The sequence below is a fragment of the Mastigoproctus giganteus genome, chromosome 10 (genome assembly GCF_048544385.1).
Source record: "Mastigoproctus giganteus isolate SK-2022 chromosome 10, ASM4854438v1, whole genome shotgun sequence".
Taxonomy (NCBI): Eukaryota; Metazoa; Arthropoda; class Arachnida; order Uropygi; family Thelyphonidae; genus Mastigoproctus; species Mastigoproctus giganteus.
This window is the reverse complement of record NC_143584.1, coordinates 72,093,121-72,109,949: the sequence shown is the minus strand read 5'-3', so window position 1 is coordinate 72,109,949 and position 16,829 is coordinate 72,093,121. Positions and strand designations below refer to the sequence as shown.

Genomic DNA, 16,829 nt, shown 5'->3' with positions numbered 1-16,829 from the left:
CCAAGCCTCACAACCATATGTCACAAATGGTCTAATAAAGCTTTTACATATTCTTAATTTTAAATCTGTTCAATACTCTGGACTTCAATAGTTTTTCATGTGCACAGAAACATCTGTTTCCACTCAAGATATGGAACTAATTTCATTAGTAACAGAGTTGGACTGCTTTATCTGCACCCCATAGGTAGGTAAAATTCTGAACATGCTCAAATGAAAAGCCTCTGGTTCTTAAATTTTCAAGGTTATCTGCCATTCTCTGGACTTCTATATATTTTGCCTTCACTTCATTTATCCTAAGTCCTCTTCTTTGCTCTTCACTATCCAGCCTGGCCACTGTTTCTTCCAGTGCTCCTTTAGTCCTACTGATAATAATGACATCATCAGCATATGCACAGACCTGCACTGCCTATGTGTTCAGTAACTTCTAATTTTTTGACAGCCTCCTTCAAAACCAACTTAAATAACACAATAGAGTGCACTGCCTTGTCTAACACCAATGTTAATGTCAAAGGGAGTCGTCCAGATAATGATCAATATCTGGGCTACCAATCAATCTAATGAATATCTGGAAAGTCAAAATACCCATTATAAGACATTCTGATTTACTTGCCAATTATAATCTGAGACATTTTGGCTTATAATATACTCCTCTTATTTATTTTTCCCTAGTGCTTATGTCACACCAAACTGACTCAACATACACTTATATGTTGAGTTAGTTTGATGTGATACAATCACAACAATGCCTCCTCCGTTGTTCATTTATATATGTTTACAAAAAAGCCTTATTTTAAAATTTCGTATTAAAGTACAGTGGCAGACAAAAAAAAACTGCATCACTTGTGAATTTTGCAAATAATGTGTTTTGTGCTGCATTGTACATTGCAGAACAATTCAAAATGTATTTGTTAGATGGGATATATATCTCTGTGAATGAAATCCAATAAAAAGACTCCACCTGATATACCTAATTGCCATAAATATCTTCCCAAAAGGTAAAATGTGTAATTAATGGAAATATGAGAAATCATGACAACCAAACATACATTTTATTGCATTTACATGTACAAACTGAAATGACAAGTTAACGTAATAGTATTATGTATTGTAAATCAGCAAAATAAGTCCTCAATATTTTGTTGTTCCTCCTCGAGCTGCAATAACAGCCTTGCAATGATCTGGCATAGAGTTAATCAACTTCTGGATATATGGTTGCTCAATTTCTTGGTACCACACCTTTACAATGCTCTCCTGCAGCTGAATCTTATTTGTTGGCTTCTTCTGAGCAATTTTAGATGACATTATGTACCAGCAATTTTCAATAAGATTCAAATCTGCACTGTTGCTGGGACAGTCCAACATTCTAATGCCAGCATTTCTGAGGTATGACTGCACCTTAAGGGAGAAAAACGAGGGAAAACAATGGTGTAAGTATGTTTTAAGCCTTGTGAGACAAGAAGACAAACTCATCATTAAATCTAAATAGTATAAAACTTACCAATTTTGCTGTGTGGCAAGGTGCTGAGTCCTGTTGAAAAATGCAGTTTTGGACGTCTGTATGGTGATCTCTAATAACAGATTTCAGGCACGCCTCCAAGATAGCAGTGTAAGTTTCTGGATTCAACATTCCGTTAATAAACTTAATTTGCCCCACCCCTTTGCTTGTTATGAATCCCAAGACTATCTGACCAGTGAGGAACATTACAGTCGGTGTTATGCAGTCAGGATGGTTTGCCTCCAATTTTCGTCTTCTGACATATCACTTCCCATCCGAGCCATGCAGGTTGAATTTCGATTCATCAGAAAAGATGACTGTTTCCCATTGCTTCATGTCCATGAAACATGCATTTTAGCCCAAGCAAGTTGCTTCTTCCTCATTTGTTGGGTCAACAAAGGATTCTTCTTGGGCCAATAGGTATGCAGACAGCATTCCGAAAGCCATCCTTGGATAGTTTGCGTGCTTGTTTCAACACCATCTCAAAGTCCAGGTTTAGATCAGGAGCACTAGCATGCCAATTATGAAGGCATAGCCATTTCAAATATTGATCTTGGCAAGGCGTAGTCACCCTCTTACGCCCTGATCCAGGTCTTCTCTTCACATCACCAGTTTCATGCTTTAATTTCAGCACCCGGGGTACTGTTGACTGGTGGAAGCCTATTTTATCAGCAATAGCATGCGTAGAAAGCCCATCCTGGGACAGAGCAACAGCTACACTTTTTATTCTTGGTGTCAACTGAACATATGGGGCCATGCTTAAACTTCCACAAAACAGGATACAAATGAGCGTGTATACCCTTCCAACGCCGTATTTATAGAATGGCTAATGCAATAGAAGCGATATCTGACGCAATACCTTTGCTTTGCAACAAACAAAATGACTGTAATCAAAAATATCTTATACGTTTCACTACAAATGTTACTTTTCTTAAGGTGATGCAGTTTTTTGTCCACTACTGTATATTAGAATACCACAACTATTTCTTATTGTTCTTACTAAACATTAATATAAATAGCATTAAATAACATACCTCAATACAAACTTCTTGCAAGAGGTAGGGATATTTCCATCTTCAGATGCTCTTCTCTTTTCAGCTACTCTAGACATCACAATGGGTGGATGAGAAGGTGTAGAGGATACGGATGATGCAGGAATAATTAAAGGCAAAGGATTTCCAGAGGGTACCAATAGTGGCGTTTGTGGATCAACAGGCGTTTGTGGCAATTGTATTCCTAGCGGATCTGTAATGGGATCAAACTAAAGGAAAAATAAAAGCTATATATATATATATATATAAATATATATACCCTTACAGACTACAGATTATCAAAATTACCATTAAATAAGCAGTGAATAACAAAATTCCATATTAAAGAAAATATAAAACAAAAAAACAATGGGTTGGCAGGGTGATATATATATATATATATATATATATATATATATATATTTCCAAGTATAACAAAGCAAATATTAAATGTTATAATAAATATAAATATTAAGTAGTCACATAACCAATTAATGCCATCTAGGACGATTAAACATTACATCAGTCTGTATGAATATGAGTTAAGTTAATAATGGTAAGAATAATGGTAATCGTTAATTATGGTTGATACATTGTAAGGGTTAGCCCTCGAAAAAGTCCCTTGCAATGTATCTTATTGCCATAACTAACATTTTAATGGTATTTTTATTTTTATATATGTTTATAATTTATGGCATAGATTGATTTTTTCCAGGTCACATTGGGTACCCGCCATGGTTTAAGGTTTACCTGATAAGCTAGTATATCATATTTTTTAAAAAAACTCTTACCATTATTAACTTAACTCATATATATATATATATATATATATATAATATAGAAAATTAATAAATAAATAACTTATGTAAAGTAAACTAAACAAGAACTAATTAATGCCATCTATAGATATCTAGATAGAATATTACATCAGTCTTATTATATATTTTTTGTATAGTTTAAGTACAATTAGTAAAATAGGTAAGTTATGGCTATTATAGCGCTAAGTAGCTACCAGCTTATCCTATATGAAATATATCTTACCTATTTTACTAATTGTACTTAAAATATACAAAAAAAAAAAAATATATATATATATATATATATATATATCACCCTACTAATATATATAAATAAATATATATACCTTTACAGACTACAGATTATAAAAATTACATTAAATAAGCAGTAAATATCAAAAGTCCATATTAAAGAAAATATAAAACATAAAAACAATGGGTTGGCAGTTCACCCTGCCAATCCATTGTTTTTGCTTCATATATAGAAAGACAGATTAGTCTAAAGGACTCAGTAAACTAATTTTGACTTAGTTTACTTTCTTTAATATATTGTACACTTAATTCTTACCTTAATAGTGGTCATTATAAGAACCACTAAATATTTTGTCAAAGGATATCATGACTTAGATATAAAGGCTGTAAGCAATTCACGTGTAAGTCATGAGTTCACCTTTTGCATAGCATGTTGCATGTATTCTAAGGTCAATCTAGTTGATAATCATTGCTTAACTGATAATCCTTTTCTTTTACTCCTGATGTAAGGAGTGTGCTGATCACAACTTAAAATTTGGTATTGTTAGGTGAAGTTGAGTCACTGAAGAAATGGGTGCTTGACCTAGAGACAAATAAAATAGGCTTGCTGCTCTGGTTTTATTTGCAAGGTTTTATCTGGTTTTATCAGGGAAACAGGTAGCATTTTTTGTAATAAGGACAGTTGGATGAAAACCAGGATATACCTACTGGGAGTGGCAATTAATAATATCACCAACAGATTGGTTTTTTTTTTTTTTTTGGTTGGATTTTAAAGAATTCCACTTTGTAAAGTGCTGCATTTTAAAGTTTTACAGAGGAAGGAATCAATTTTGTAGAGATGGGATTTATCTGAATGTAGTGCAAGGGGTTTTTGCCAATATCGTTGAGGATACTTTAAGGGTTCAGGGAAATTGCTAGTTAGGATAGAGACAGGGGTAATATAGATGTGTTTATCTAATGGATATGGGACCAAGTAATGCTTGCACACATCAAGAGTTCTTGAGATGTGTGCATGCTGTTTGTTGCGACACCAGTATTGGCAAGATGTTCGGAGGGCAGCGACAGGGCAGTAAACTATATAAGAATACAGTAAACCCCCGCTATTCGCGGTATCTGTATTCGCGGTTTCGCGATCGCCGATTTAATATAAAATGAAACCTAAAAAATGTGAATTTTAAAGCGCCGTGGATATTTTCCGCCATAAAAAAACATGAGCATGGCTAAAATTACCTTTCCCGGTCAAAACAGCGCTCAGTGGGTGGGGGGAGAGGGGTGACAAAATCGCAAGCGTGAATGTTTCTCGCTAATCCTTGTTCAATATGTGTTATGCGCTTGTTATGGAAGGTTTCGTCGTTTGCTTTTAATTTATATGCTTATAAATTGAATAAATTTATAAATTCATATGCTTACAAAAGTGATAAATCTACCGTTTTGCAGTGTAAAACAGACTTTTTCGAGTGTGTTAACGGAAGAAAGTGACTTTATTGTGGACAAGTTCTTTCTAACCCCTACAAAAATATAACTACGAATAACAAGAGAAATGTGAAAATATCAAAGAAGGTGATGACATTAGCGAATAAAATTGAGTTATTAGACAAAATTTCTAATGGTGAAAGTGTCTCCTCAGTGGCAAAACAATATAAAATCAACGAGTCAACGGTACGATCAATCAAAAAATCGGAAGAAAAAATCCGCCCTAGTGTCCGTGAAAACACGCTAATTGCTTCAAAAATTTGCTCTGTAACTCGTGATGTTAAATTAGAAAAAACGGAAAAGGCTTTAAATCTGTGGATAGAAGATCGAACTCAAAATAAAATTCCGTTAAATTCACTCATCATTCGTGAAAACGCAAAACTCCTTATCAACACTTTAGCGAAACTGGTGATAGCACTGGCGGGATAGGTTTTTTAGTTAGCAAAGACGCTGGTTTGAAAGATTTGTTTGAAATTTCTAATAAATATTACATTTAATATTAAATTGTTTCTTATTTTCATTTCGATGCCATATGCTTGCATTTCACTAGGTACTGTCTATGTACATAGTCATATTATGAAGGTACATATAATACATACACAGACAAAATTTTAGACTAGTTTTTCTTATATATTTCATACTTTGGAACGGAACCCCTTTATTACTATGGGAGCCATAACTCAGTATTCGCGTTTTCGGTATTCGCGGCATTTCTCAGGAACATAACCCCCGCGAATAGCGGGGGTTTGCTGTACTTATTCTTAGCTGTGTATGGAATTAGTAATAAGTATATAGTAATGGAGTGTCAGGAGTGTCGATAATAAATATGTGAATATGAACTCCTCATTAGGACAACTAATGCTGATCTAACGAGGCTAACAGAAACACGGAGTTATCCATGTTTCCATTAGCATCACCTTGGTAATTATATTCATCATCCCCAGAAACAGGGGACGGTGAATTTAATTATGAAATGCACATAACTGCCACTTGGAATAGGAATTGGTTCAAACTTTGCCATGATGGGAGGAATTTTTATTAATAGGTGCTTGGCTCCCTCTCCCAACTGGGAAATTTTTTTTTTAAATCAAGCAAACAAGGAAAATTCACAAAACAATATATGCAATTTACAACCATTATATACAGACACTTCATGACCTTTAGCTGTTTTGTACAAAAATAAACACCCTTTTAACCACCCTCCTTGATGCTAATTGTCATCTGGCTTATAAGGGCCCCAGGAAAACACCTATCTGCCACACTACCTTTCCTTGTAGAGGACCAGGACTTAATTCCAGACCCTTCCACAATGCCAAGGGAAGCTTACCTGCCTACTGCTTTGATGCTCCTGCCCCTAACCATCCTATATTTAACTTCTTTCAATAAAAAGTAAAACTTGGGCTGCAAAACAAATATCAGAAGACACTCATTAACCAGCTATTATCCATTAATAATCTGTCTTTGGTCTCTAGAACAACTTACCTCCATATGTATTTTCTAAAAATATAGCCAACAGAAGCAAAAGTAAAGTGAAAAATTTTCTATTTGTTTATCAATTTATAGCTTTTCCATGGCACTTTTTTTTTTTTTTTAGAATCTCCATAAAACCTTAGTATGTGCATTAAAAAATGAAGGTGAAAATGCCCACTATTAAAAATATCAAGAATTTTACTAAATTAACCATTTACAGCACAAGATGTTAAAAAGTTTGCATTTTTGGTCTTGCTTTGTCATACACTGAATATCACACATAGAATTCACAGAATCATAATTATTGTACTCACCAAATTTTTGTAGCTACTGCCTTTCACTGAATTATCATATACAGCCAACTGCTGTACAACAGATTGTCTGGAACTGAACTGATGCAGACCCATCTTATCAAAAGCAGCCTGAACTTGTTGAGTTTAATGACACATAAGCTGCTAGGGCCATATTGTGTCTTTCTAATGGTGAATATGAAAATTAGCTTCATTGTAATAACTATATTTTATGATATATTCCTATACAATTTAGGAAAGTAAATAGTTCTTTTTTACTAGGATCAACTCCAAGAAACTGCAATAAATTTAGTGATGACTATGTATTAGCAATTGATTTAAAGGTGTTTAAGTGGATATTTTGAAAGTAGGACAGTCCACTAACAAATGGCAATGGTCAGTTGTACTTAACATGATGTACATTGGGGAGCACTGTCATTGGTTAATAGATACAGGTGAGTGTGGTGTGTATGCCCAATCCTTAGCCTTCCAAAAATTATCTCATCTCGCCTGTTTTTTAGGAAGCTGGAGAGCCACAGCTTTGGTTCTGGTTTTAAATAAATAAATAAATAAATCTTTATTGTGAAGTAGAGTTACAGCACAATATCCCATCACGGCGATAAGCGCCAGGGGTTCACATATAGATAAGATAAGTACGGCGTACAAATACAAAAGGCTACAAAATACAGTGAACACATACAAAAAGGCTACAAAATACCGATCATGAATGCAAAAAGAAATACAAATACAGCATAAAAACACAGAGTTAGACACAAATATTGAAATAAATACAACTTTACAATATATCAGGGTTCAAGGGCTTTGATAAAGTTGTGTCTGTCCTTCTTCTTACTTATTATGCTTTCAATGTCGGCGTCCACACGGTTGAGGGCGGCAAGCATCTGCTTGGGAAGAAATCTCTCAGTGAGTACAAGCCTGTTGTGGTGAGCCACGAGTGCTGGTACCGACCTTAGGCTTGGCTGTGGAATCCTCCAAGAGCAAGCGTTCCAAATATTTGGAGATGATATCTGGCCTGTGATGAGTTTGGCTGTGAAGACCAGCCTCTTTTCCACGATCAGGAACTTCATCCTCGGGTTTTAGTTGGCAGAGTTTGTTTCCTGGATAACCATTCCAGATTAATGACCAGCTATTATAACATGCTGTACGGATAATGTGTTTGAAATCTGTATATGGAACTTGAAAAGTCTGTGAAATAGTAGTTTCTGTTTGTTTGGCTGCATGATCTGTTTTTTCATTGCCGGCTATTCCAGAATGTCCTGGGATCGAGCAAAATGTCACAGTTTTGTTCAACTTATTACAAGCAAGTAACTTGGAATGTATTTGTTTTATTATAGGGTGAGAGGAGTTGTTACCACTAATTACAGCAGTGACAGCATTGAGTGAGTAGGTGTATTTAAAAGTTCAGTAATCCAATCAAGAGCTAAATTAATAGCATAAAGCTCAGCAGTAAAGATACTGCATTCTATTAGTAATGAAACAGAAATGGTGAATGAAAGGAAGGTTGCAGCAGCACCTACTTGGGTCTCAGATTTTGATCCATCTGTATAGATTTTACAGGCCTCTGAGTTAGAAGAATGAGTTTCATGTAATTGTGTGATATAGGAAGGGGACAAGGTATTCTTCCTCCACTGCTGAAAATAGTCGTCATAATTTACAGGAATATTTGTCCAAGATGGATCAGGAGGTGTCATGTCCTGAAATATATTGCTGACTCCTATATTCCATGTTTGAGTCAGTTCTTTAAGTCTAATTGGAGCACGTTGGTTTTCATTTCGTTTACTATTGTAAAATGACTCCTATGAAGGCTCGGTATTATACAAACAGCTTGTATTTTTTTCCAGATAATTCGAGTGTCAATATTTTTGTTAATGGATGAAGCGAAGTTAATCCAGAATTCATGTTTTGCTTTTTTCCTAATTTGTCTTGCTTTAGCTCTGAGTTTTTTGTAAACAATTAGGTTGGCAGTGGTTGGGAATTTACAAAAGTAGTTCCGAGCTCAGTTTTTATCACATACTTTGGAGCATTGTTCATTCCACCACTAATTTTGGTGTACATGCTTGCACTTGTTAGATTTTCAAATGGAAATTTCTGCTGCAGATAATATATGACTGGTAATGTGGTCAGTTATGTCATTAACATTGTGTTGCTGTACACATTGCTTTTCAAATATGACACAAGTGGAATAGGTTTTCCAGTCTGCTCTGTGGAAGTTCCAAGAAGTATGGCCTTCGGGGTATGACACAACCTGTGTTTGAACTGAGCTGATGATAGGAAACTGGTCACTGTGGAATGGATCATTCAGCACTGACCATTCCATGCTTGAAAAAACAGATGCTGAACAGATGGATAGGTCTATGGCTGATGTAGTACCTGTAGGTATTTGAACATGAGTTGGAGAGCCAGAATTTAACAGTCAGGTTATGGTTATCCAGGAATGTTTCAATTAATTCACCTCTCCCATCCATGGTGGAAGATCCCCACAATGGATGGTGACCACTGAAATCACCAAGTAAACAGACAGGAGGTGGAAGTTGTGTGATAAGACTGCCAGGTTCAGTCTGGGAGCAAGGGTAATTCGGTGAAATATAAATGGATGCAAGGGTTAACGATATTCCCATTGCTATCCGAACTGCTACAACTACTAAGGAGGCTTGTAGTTGGAAATGTCTTGAGGGTATTGTAGTTTTCACAAGTTGTTGTTGTTGTTATGGAGGCTTAATGGCATATAAGCTACTAAGGCTATAATGTGCCTGTTTTCACAAGTATAGCTACCCCACAACGAGCAGGAGAGTCAGAAACCCTGTCTCGCCTAAACATAGTATAATTTTTGAATTTGATAGAAGCGTGTGGTGATAAAAAGGTTTAAAAGGATAAAGAGTTAATAAAACACCATTAACTTTTAATAAAAAATTAATACAAATTGCATTGTTTAGAGTATTTTAGAGTTCCCCCACTCTAGAACAGGTATGCTGTGAGGCCACATCTTAAATGCCAACCTGCAACCCTCATTAAACAGTTCAGGCCAATCTTTCATTCTTCCAACCTCTTTAAACTCATGGAGAAGACGACATTACTTTCAATCATAATCAACCAAATCATGCCTCACAAACCCACAGATTAGATTCACTATGTCATTCCTGGAGGATCCACAGTCACCAATTTAACATCTATGATCAGCACCATTCTCAGAGCACTAGAAGCTAAAGCAGAGCTTGCCATCACGTACGTCAACCTGGAAGTTGCCTTGGACTCAATCAGTATCCTTCACTTGTTCACCTCCTAGAAAATTACTTCTACATAAAAGGTGACATGTAGTTTATCACAAGACTGCTTTCTGACAAAATCATTCTTCTTAAAGCAGATCAAGATACAATCTTGAGAAAGATCACTGCGGGAGTTCCCCAAGGCGGAGTCCTCTCCGGAGAATCATTCACTGCAGTTATTATTCCGTTTCTGCAACAGAGAGAAGACACACTCTGCTGTGCCGATGATATTAAGATATATACTCAGATTAACCCCATGAACAGATCTCAAACATTAATAAAAATATCAATGAAAAGTTGCACAACTTAGGATCCTATCTCTATCACTTTGGCCTCCTGATTAACCTTGCCAATATCAGCCCAAATTGTCTTTTCTTTGAAGCACCAACCCACTGAAGTCCAAGCTTCTCTAGACAGTATTACCTTTCCAGTGGTCAAGATGCATACGGACTTGGGAGTCATCTCTGATTATAAACTGAGCTTCAACTCACTCAAGGTGGTAGATGACTTTCATCAACCGGCGAAATACCACCACTTTGCTTATTGGAGGCTTGAAGTGGTGAAACCCATGTTTAGTCTCTAGAGCAAAGTTTCCGGCATCCCCCCCCCTATACTTCTCCTTCAACCTATGCACGGTAATAAGTACTATCAGTTTTGTTACCTTTCGTGTTTGGGGTTTTCATAAAAAAAAAAAAAAAAAAGTCAGCTCATAACTTTGTTATGAGCTGACAAGCTTGCAACAAAATTCTGCCAAATGCGCTGGACTACCAAACAACAACTGCTCCATGTCAGGGATCTGGATGTGACTCGTCGGTATGTATACACTTCTGTATACTCTGTCATATTATATGCCTCAGAAATTTGGGTGTCTTCAGCCCCCACCAACATCAAGTGCACGTACTCTGCTGAATACTGGCTCCTTTGTTGGATCACGCAAAACCATCGTCATCCACCCCAGCAAAGAACAACTGAAATGGCAAACTCGCTAAACTTTGTCTGACTACCAAATCTTCTAAGGGAAAAATGCCTCGTCTTCACTGCCAAATGACAACTGGCATATTCTCGAAGCCATACATCTGGGAACTGTGCGGCTGGAGAATTCCTCAAACCAGACTGAGGTCAGCTCCCATGCTCATAGCCCATCATAACAAACTAGCCTTAGTGACCATTTTCTCCCCAGGCAGATGATACCCACAGTCCAAGAAATCAATGGCAACCTCTAAAATTTTGCAAAGGATCAGAAATACCGAAGACTGATCCTTAAGAATCTAACCTCAACCAGGCAAACTGCACATTAATTATGGGCAGTATAAATAATGTCAAAAGTATAATATCTTTATGAATATATTGTAAATAATCTGAAACTGGTTCTGTTGTTGGCTCTAGGGCAGCGATTTCCAAACCGGGAAGTGTGGACTAGTGCAAAAGGATGCGCAAAAAAGTTTAACAGAAATGTAATTTTCATAACATAACATTAGCATTACTAGAGGCATTTGATGCAAGAAAGCAAGCTCATGCAGCATCAGCCAAAAAAAATATAAAATAAAATAAAATAAATAAATAAAAAAAATAAAATAAAATAACAACTTCCACTTCACCCCTCTGGTGAAGTGGAAGTTGTTATTTTATCCTGTCCAGCTGAGCCTTAAACTTATTTAGGCTATCAACTTACACAACAAGGGATGGAAGTCTGTTCCACAAACCAACCAGCCGCTGGCTAAAGGCAAATGTCCTCACGTCTATCCTACATCTGTCCTTCCTCAATTTGAATTTATGCCCTCTCAGGTGATTATTCTGAGCAACAGGGAGAATCCCATCAGCATTGAGCATGCTCAAACCATTCAAGGCTTTATACACCTCTATCAGATCACCTCACTGGTGCCTAGTCTCCAGACACTGTAATTTGCAAAACTTAAGCCTTTCTTCGTAAGAGCACCCCTTTGTTCCATTCATTACTCTTGTTGCCCTTCTCTGTACTCATTCCAGCAGCTCTACATCCTTCTTGAAATGAGGCCTCCAGGCCTGTATACAGTACTCTAGGTGTGGTCTGACCATTGCCTTATACAAGGGAATAATCACCTCCTTATCCCTGCTAGAAAAATTCTTATATATCATTGACAATACACCATGAACTACTCTTGCAGCCCGTCTGCACTACTCAGAGAACTTCATATCTGCCTGTACAACCACCCACAGGTCCTTTTCATTCTCTACCACTGTCAGTGTAGTACCACAGAGTTGATACGTTGCTCTGTGGTTGCTGTTTCCCATATGTAGTACTTTACATTTGTCAATGTTAAACTTCATGTGCCACCTCTCAGCCCATCTGCTCAACCTTTCCAGATCCTGTTGCAGCAGCATAGTGTCAGTAGAGCCCTTGACAACCCTGCCAACCTTCGTATCATCTGCAAACTTGGACATTAAGCTTGATATACCATCATCAATATCATTTATAAATACAGAAAACAATAATGGACCCAATACTGAACCCTGAGGGACTCCACTAATAACATTAGTCCACAATGAGCAGTGTCCATTGATTACCACTCTCTGTCTTCTCCCCCTCAACCACCCCTTTATCCATAGCAGCAATTTCCCTCCAATGCCACACTGCTCCAATTTGGGCAGCAGTCTTCCATGTGCAACAGTATCAAAAGCCTTTCTAAGATCCAAGTATATAATATCAAAGTTATTCCGTGCATCCAGTTCTTTTGTGACTGCATCATAGTATCCAATCAAATTGGTCAGGCAAGACTTCTCCTTAACAAAACCATGCTGTGTCCGAGCTATAACTGAAGTCTTGTCTTGATGATCCTGCAGGGCTTCTTTAACCAGTGCCCCCATTAATTTTCCAGGAACAGAAGTTAAACTCACAGGTCTATAATTACTTGTGTCAGCCTTTGATTCTCTTTTGTGAACTGGGGTCACATTTGCACATCTCCAGTCCACGGGTACCTCCCCTGAGTCCAAGGAAGCTCTCATAATTATGGCTAAGGGTTTGCTTTCTTCCTTTGCTACCTCCTTTAATATAACTGGATAGATCCCATCCACCCAAGGTGCCTTTCTTGTGTTTATCTTCAACAATTTCTCCTCCACTTTACTCTCAGAGATTACAAGATTCTCTAGCTTACTGCCAGAGATGAACACCTCTGGCATTCCCCTCGCTGAATAACTCCTCATGTGTGAATGTCGATGCAAAATATTTATTTAGTTTGTTAGCTACCTGAGCAGGATCATCAACAGTTTACCCATCAATATCCAGTGGACAAATCTGATTCATCCCCTTCCTTCTAGAGTTTACATAAGTAAAGAACTCTTTGCTGTTTTTCTTTGCATCCCTTGCCAAAGATATCTCGTAATCTGCCTTCGCCTGCCTAACCTCCTTTGTAACTTGGTTACAGATCAACTTGTATCTATCACAGGCTTCTGTGTCACGTGTTAATTTGTATGTATCCCATGCATTTTTCTTCTCTGCCATATGTCTCATTAGTTCATCTGACATCCATTTAGGCCTAAACCTTGAACAATATTTCTTAGTTGGTATGCAAAGCCTAGTAGCTTCCAAGATAAGTTCTTTGAATGCTTCCCATTTTGAATTTGCTGTTGGTAACATCATCAGTTGGTCCCGCTGTATAGAATTTAAATACTGTCTCAGTCCATCATAGTCACCTTTACGAAAGCAATAACCCTTCCCTTTACCTCTAATGGTAGTTACCTCTTTGAGTAAATCCCACTTCAGCACACTGCGATCACTGCCACCTAGTGGTTCATTTATCTGCAGATGCTTAATGCATGAAGAATCACTACTGATAATCAAATCAAGAGTATTACTCCCTCTAGTTGCCTCCCGAACATGCTGATGTAGAAAACAATCATCCAATAAATCCACAAAAGCCTTGCTAGTGTGTGAATGACCAGCCCCCAAATTCCAGTTAATATCTGGGAAATTAAAATCCCCCATTATAAGACTCTCTGATTTACTGCCCCACTCTATTTCCCTGTACAGTTTCTTATTATTATTATTATTATTAGCCATATGATACAAGGAAGCCTGAGGCTTATGCTGCACCAGCCAAAAAAAAAAAAAAAAAAATCCTGAGTTACCTGCTGAGAAAGAAAGAAGAGAGAGAGAGAGAGAGAGAGAGAGAGAGAGAGAGAGAGAGAGAGAGAGAGAGAGAGAAAGGGGGAGAGAGAGAGAGAGAGAGAGAAGTACAAAGGAATCACCAAGAAAGAGAAGAATGATGATATCCAGATCAGGACCCTGGGTTTACCAAGCCCATACTCACCAGATGTGAGCCCCCGGGGAATTATACTCATCAGAGTCATTAGGCCTATAGCACATACCTACTCTCAATTTTGATCTCCCAATGCTTATGTAACCCCTAGTCCCTTCCTATCCTGCCTATCCTTTCTGTAGACATTGTACTCCCCAAATTCCAGTTCTGCATTCCTTATATCTGTGTGACACCACGTCTCTGAAATCCCCACAATATCTGCCTTTGATATTTTGAGCAATACCTCAAATTCATCTACTAAACTCCTAGCATTGGTGTACACGCAAGTATACATGCACCTGTTCTTTTTCTTAGCTACCCTAACACAACCCATGTGTTTACTTGTAGCCCAATGATTCCCAGCAGTCTCTGAAATATCCTGCATCTTATTTTCCAGGCTGCTGTTCATTCCAATAGGAGCAGTGCAAGAATCACTTTCACCTCTGCCAGTGGCTACTGTTAATCTATTAGTCCTTGTATCCCCCCCAATCTGGCAGTTTTACGACCCACCTAACACTGCCTCGATAGCATCAGCAAATATTCTTGCACCCTTTATATTTAAGTGTATCCCATCCCTGTAGAAGCAGTCTCTCCTGTTAACAAGTACAGACCTGGTTGAAAAAAAATTCTACCCCTTGAGCCCTGCACAATCTTTCCAGGGCCGAATTGATCGACAGGGCTCTCATCATATACTCCCTCCTATCGTGTCTGGGCAGAATTGCAGACACTTTCAAATTCAACCCTAATTCACGGCTTTTTTTCAACGGTGACCTGTATTTGTTAAGTAATTCTGCCAGTCTCCTACTCTTAATATCATTAGTGCCAACGTGTACAAATATATCACCTTTTGTGCCCTTAAAAGATGATATCCGCTCTACAACGTCATCAACCTTTGCTCCTGGCAGACATAACCTGGTCCTGTTCCACCTATCCTTTTTACAAAGCATGTTTCCCGTTTCCCTGACAATAGAGTCACCAACAACTACTAGTTCCTTTGGGACCAGCGCATTCTGCCTTGCGGGCTGCCGCTGTGTTGCGCGATGACCATGTGCAAGCTCTGGCATTGGTGTGGGCAGCTGAGAGCTTGATGGGCCCCTCACTTGTAATCCTTCGAGGGCATCCACCCTGTCCTTCAAGCTCTCATATAGGCCCATAACAACGCTGAGTTGTCGCCTTATCTCCTTACACTCCTTGCATCGCACACAAACAAAGACATCCCCCATGGCAGTATCATGTCCCATACTTGACTGCTCCGCAAATATCAAGCAAATAGTGCATCTTAAAAGGCTGTGATTCAGAGGACAACTGCCCCCCCTCAATTCTCCCCTGGGCTACAGCATTCCCATCAGCTTGAGCCTTTTGCTTTGCTGCTCTGGTTTGAGTCATGATTTAGATTTACTTTCAATAAAATTTCAATTTCTGTACAAAATTAAAACTCTAAACTTGTATCCCAACACAGTTATAACGCTCTATTTATGTTTCAGTATCGAGTGTTATCTACGAAATCCCTTTATATAACTTCTGTATCAAATTAGTATTAATTATTTATTTTTCTAATTATTTATGTTACGTAACCTAAGTCATTATATGTATAGTTAAAAGTACAATTTAATTGACAATGAAGTTCAACAAGATTAATAGATTTTACTGATTAATTGACAATATTATGTACTATACTATACTATATTAAGCTTATACTATCTAGTTCGAGATATTTTGTATCGCGTTACAATGGCAGCAATTTACGAACAGTCAACACGTGGATTTGATACCCTTACCAATACTAAGTAATACCTACAAAATCTCTATCTAAGTTACTTTAAACAAGTATCGTAAATAGGTATATAAAGCTACTCTAGAAAATAAGTTAATATGCCAAGTTAAGCTAATAAAACAGAAATAAATCAGAAAAAACTTCTGTTCCAGGAGCGGCAAAAAGCTACATCCGCACAGGCTACTCCCGTTCTCAAACTCCCTTGACATAACATTAAATTTTATAACCTATTTGTTAAATCATTTACCGCCACCTATCTCACTCGTTCTCAAACTCCCTTGACATAACTTTAAATTTTATAACCTATTTGTTAAATCATTTACCGCCACCTATCTCACTCTAACTTCGATATAAACATTTATTTGAAAAAAAAAATTATATTTTGCTGAAATGGATTGATGAATTATGATTGATATGATGTAACGTAATATATATAATTTAGTGCGTATTATGTATGACATATATAGGTAGATTGCATAGTATAGCATTAGCTGCATGGTTGAAAATATGGTTTCAACGGTGTACTATTGTGTTTTTTATTGTTTTCGGCGTGATTACTTACTGATGATAATCGTTAGTAATTTAGAAGTTGTATTTTTTAAGAATATAAATTTAATCCTAATATTTTTAGACGAATGAATAAATTTTTGACTGGTTACAAGAGAAAACCCATTAATAATGAAGATACT

General features: G+C 37.2%; 1 protein-coding gene across 2 annotated transcripts in view; it reads right to left on the bottom strand.

Moving 5' to 3' along the window:
• The window catches only part of Pcif1 (Phosphorylated CTD-interacting factor 1), a 429,173-nt gene that overhangs the window by 321,302 nt on the left and 91,042 nt on the right, over positions 1 to 16,829 (bottom strand). Inside the window, exon 6 of one of the 2 annotated variants that reach the window (XM_090384018.1) lies at positions 2,530 to 2,756. In XM_090384018.1, the coding sequence (XP_090240144.1) occupies positions 2,530 to 2,756 (227 nt within the window). The remainder of the gene's footprint in view (positions 1 to 2,529; positions 2,757 to 16,829) is intronic. The other variant, XM_090384020.1, reaches the window with a different exon arrangement.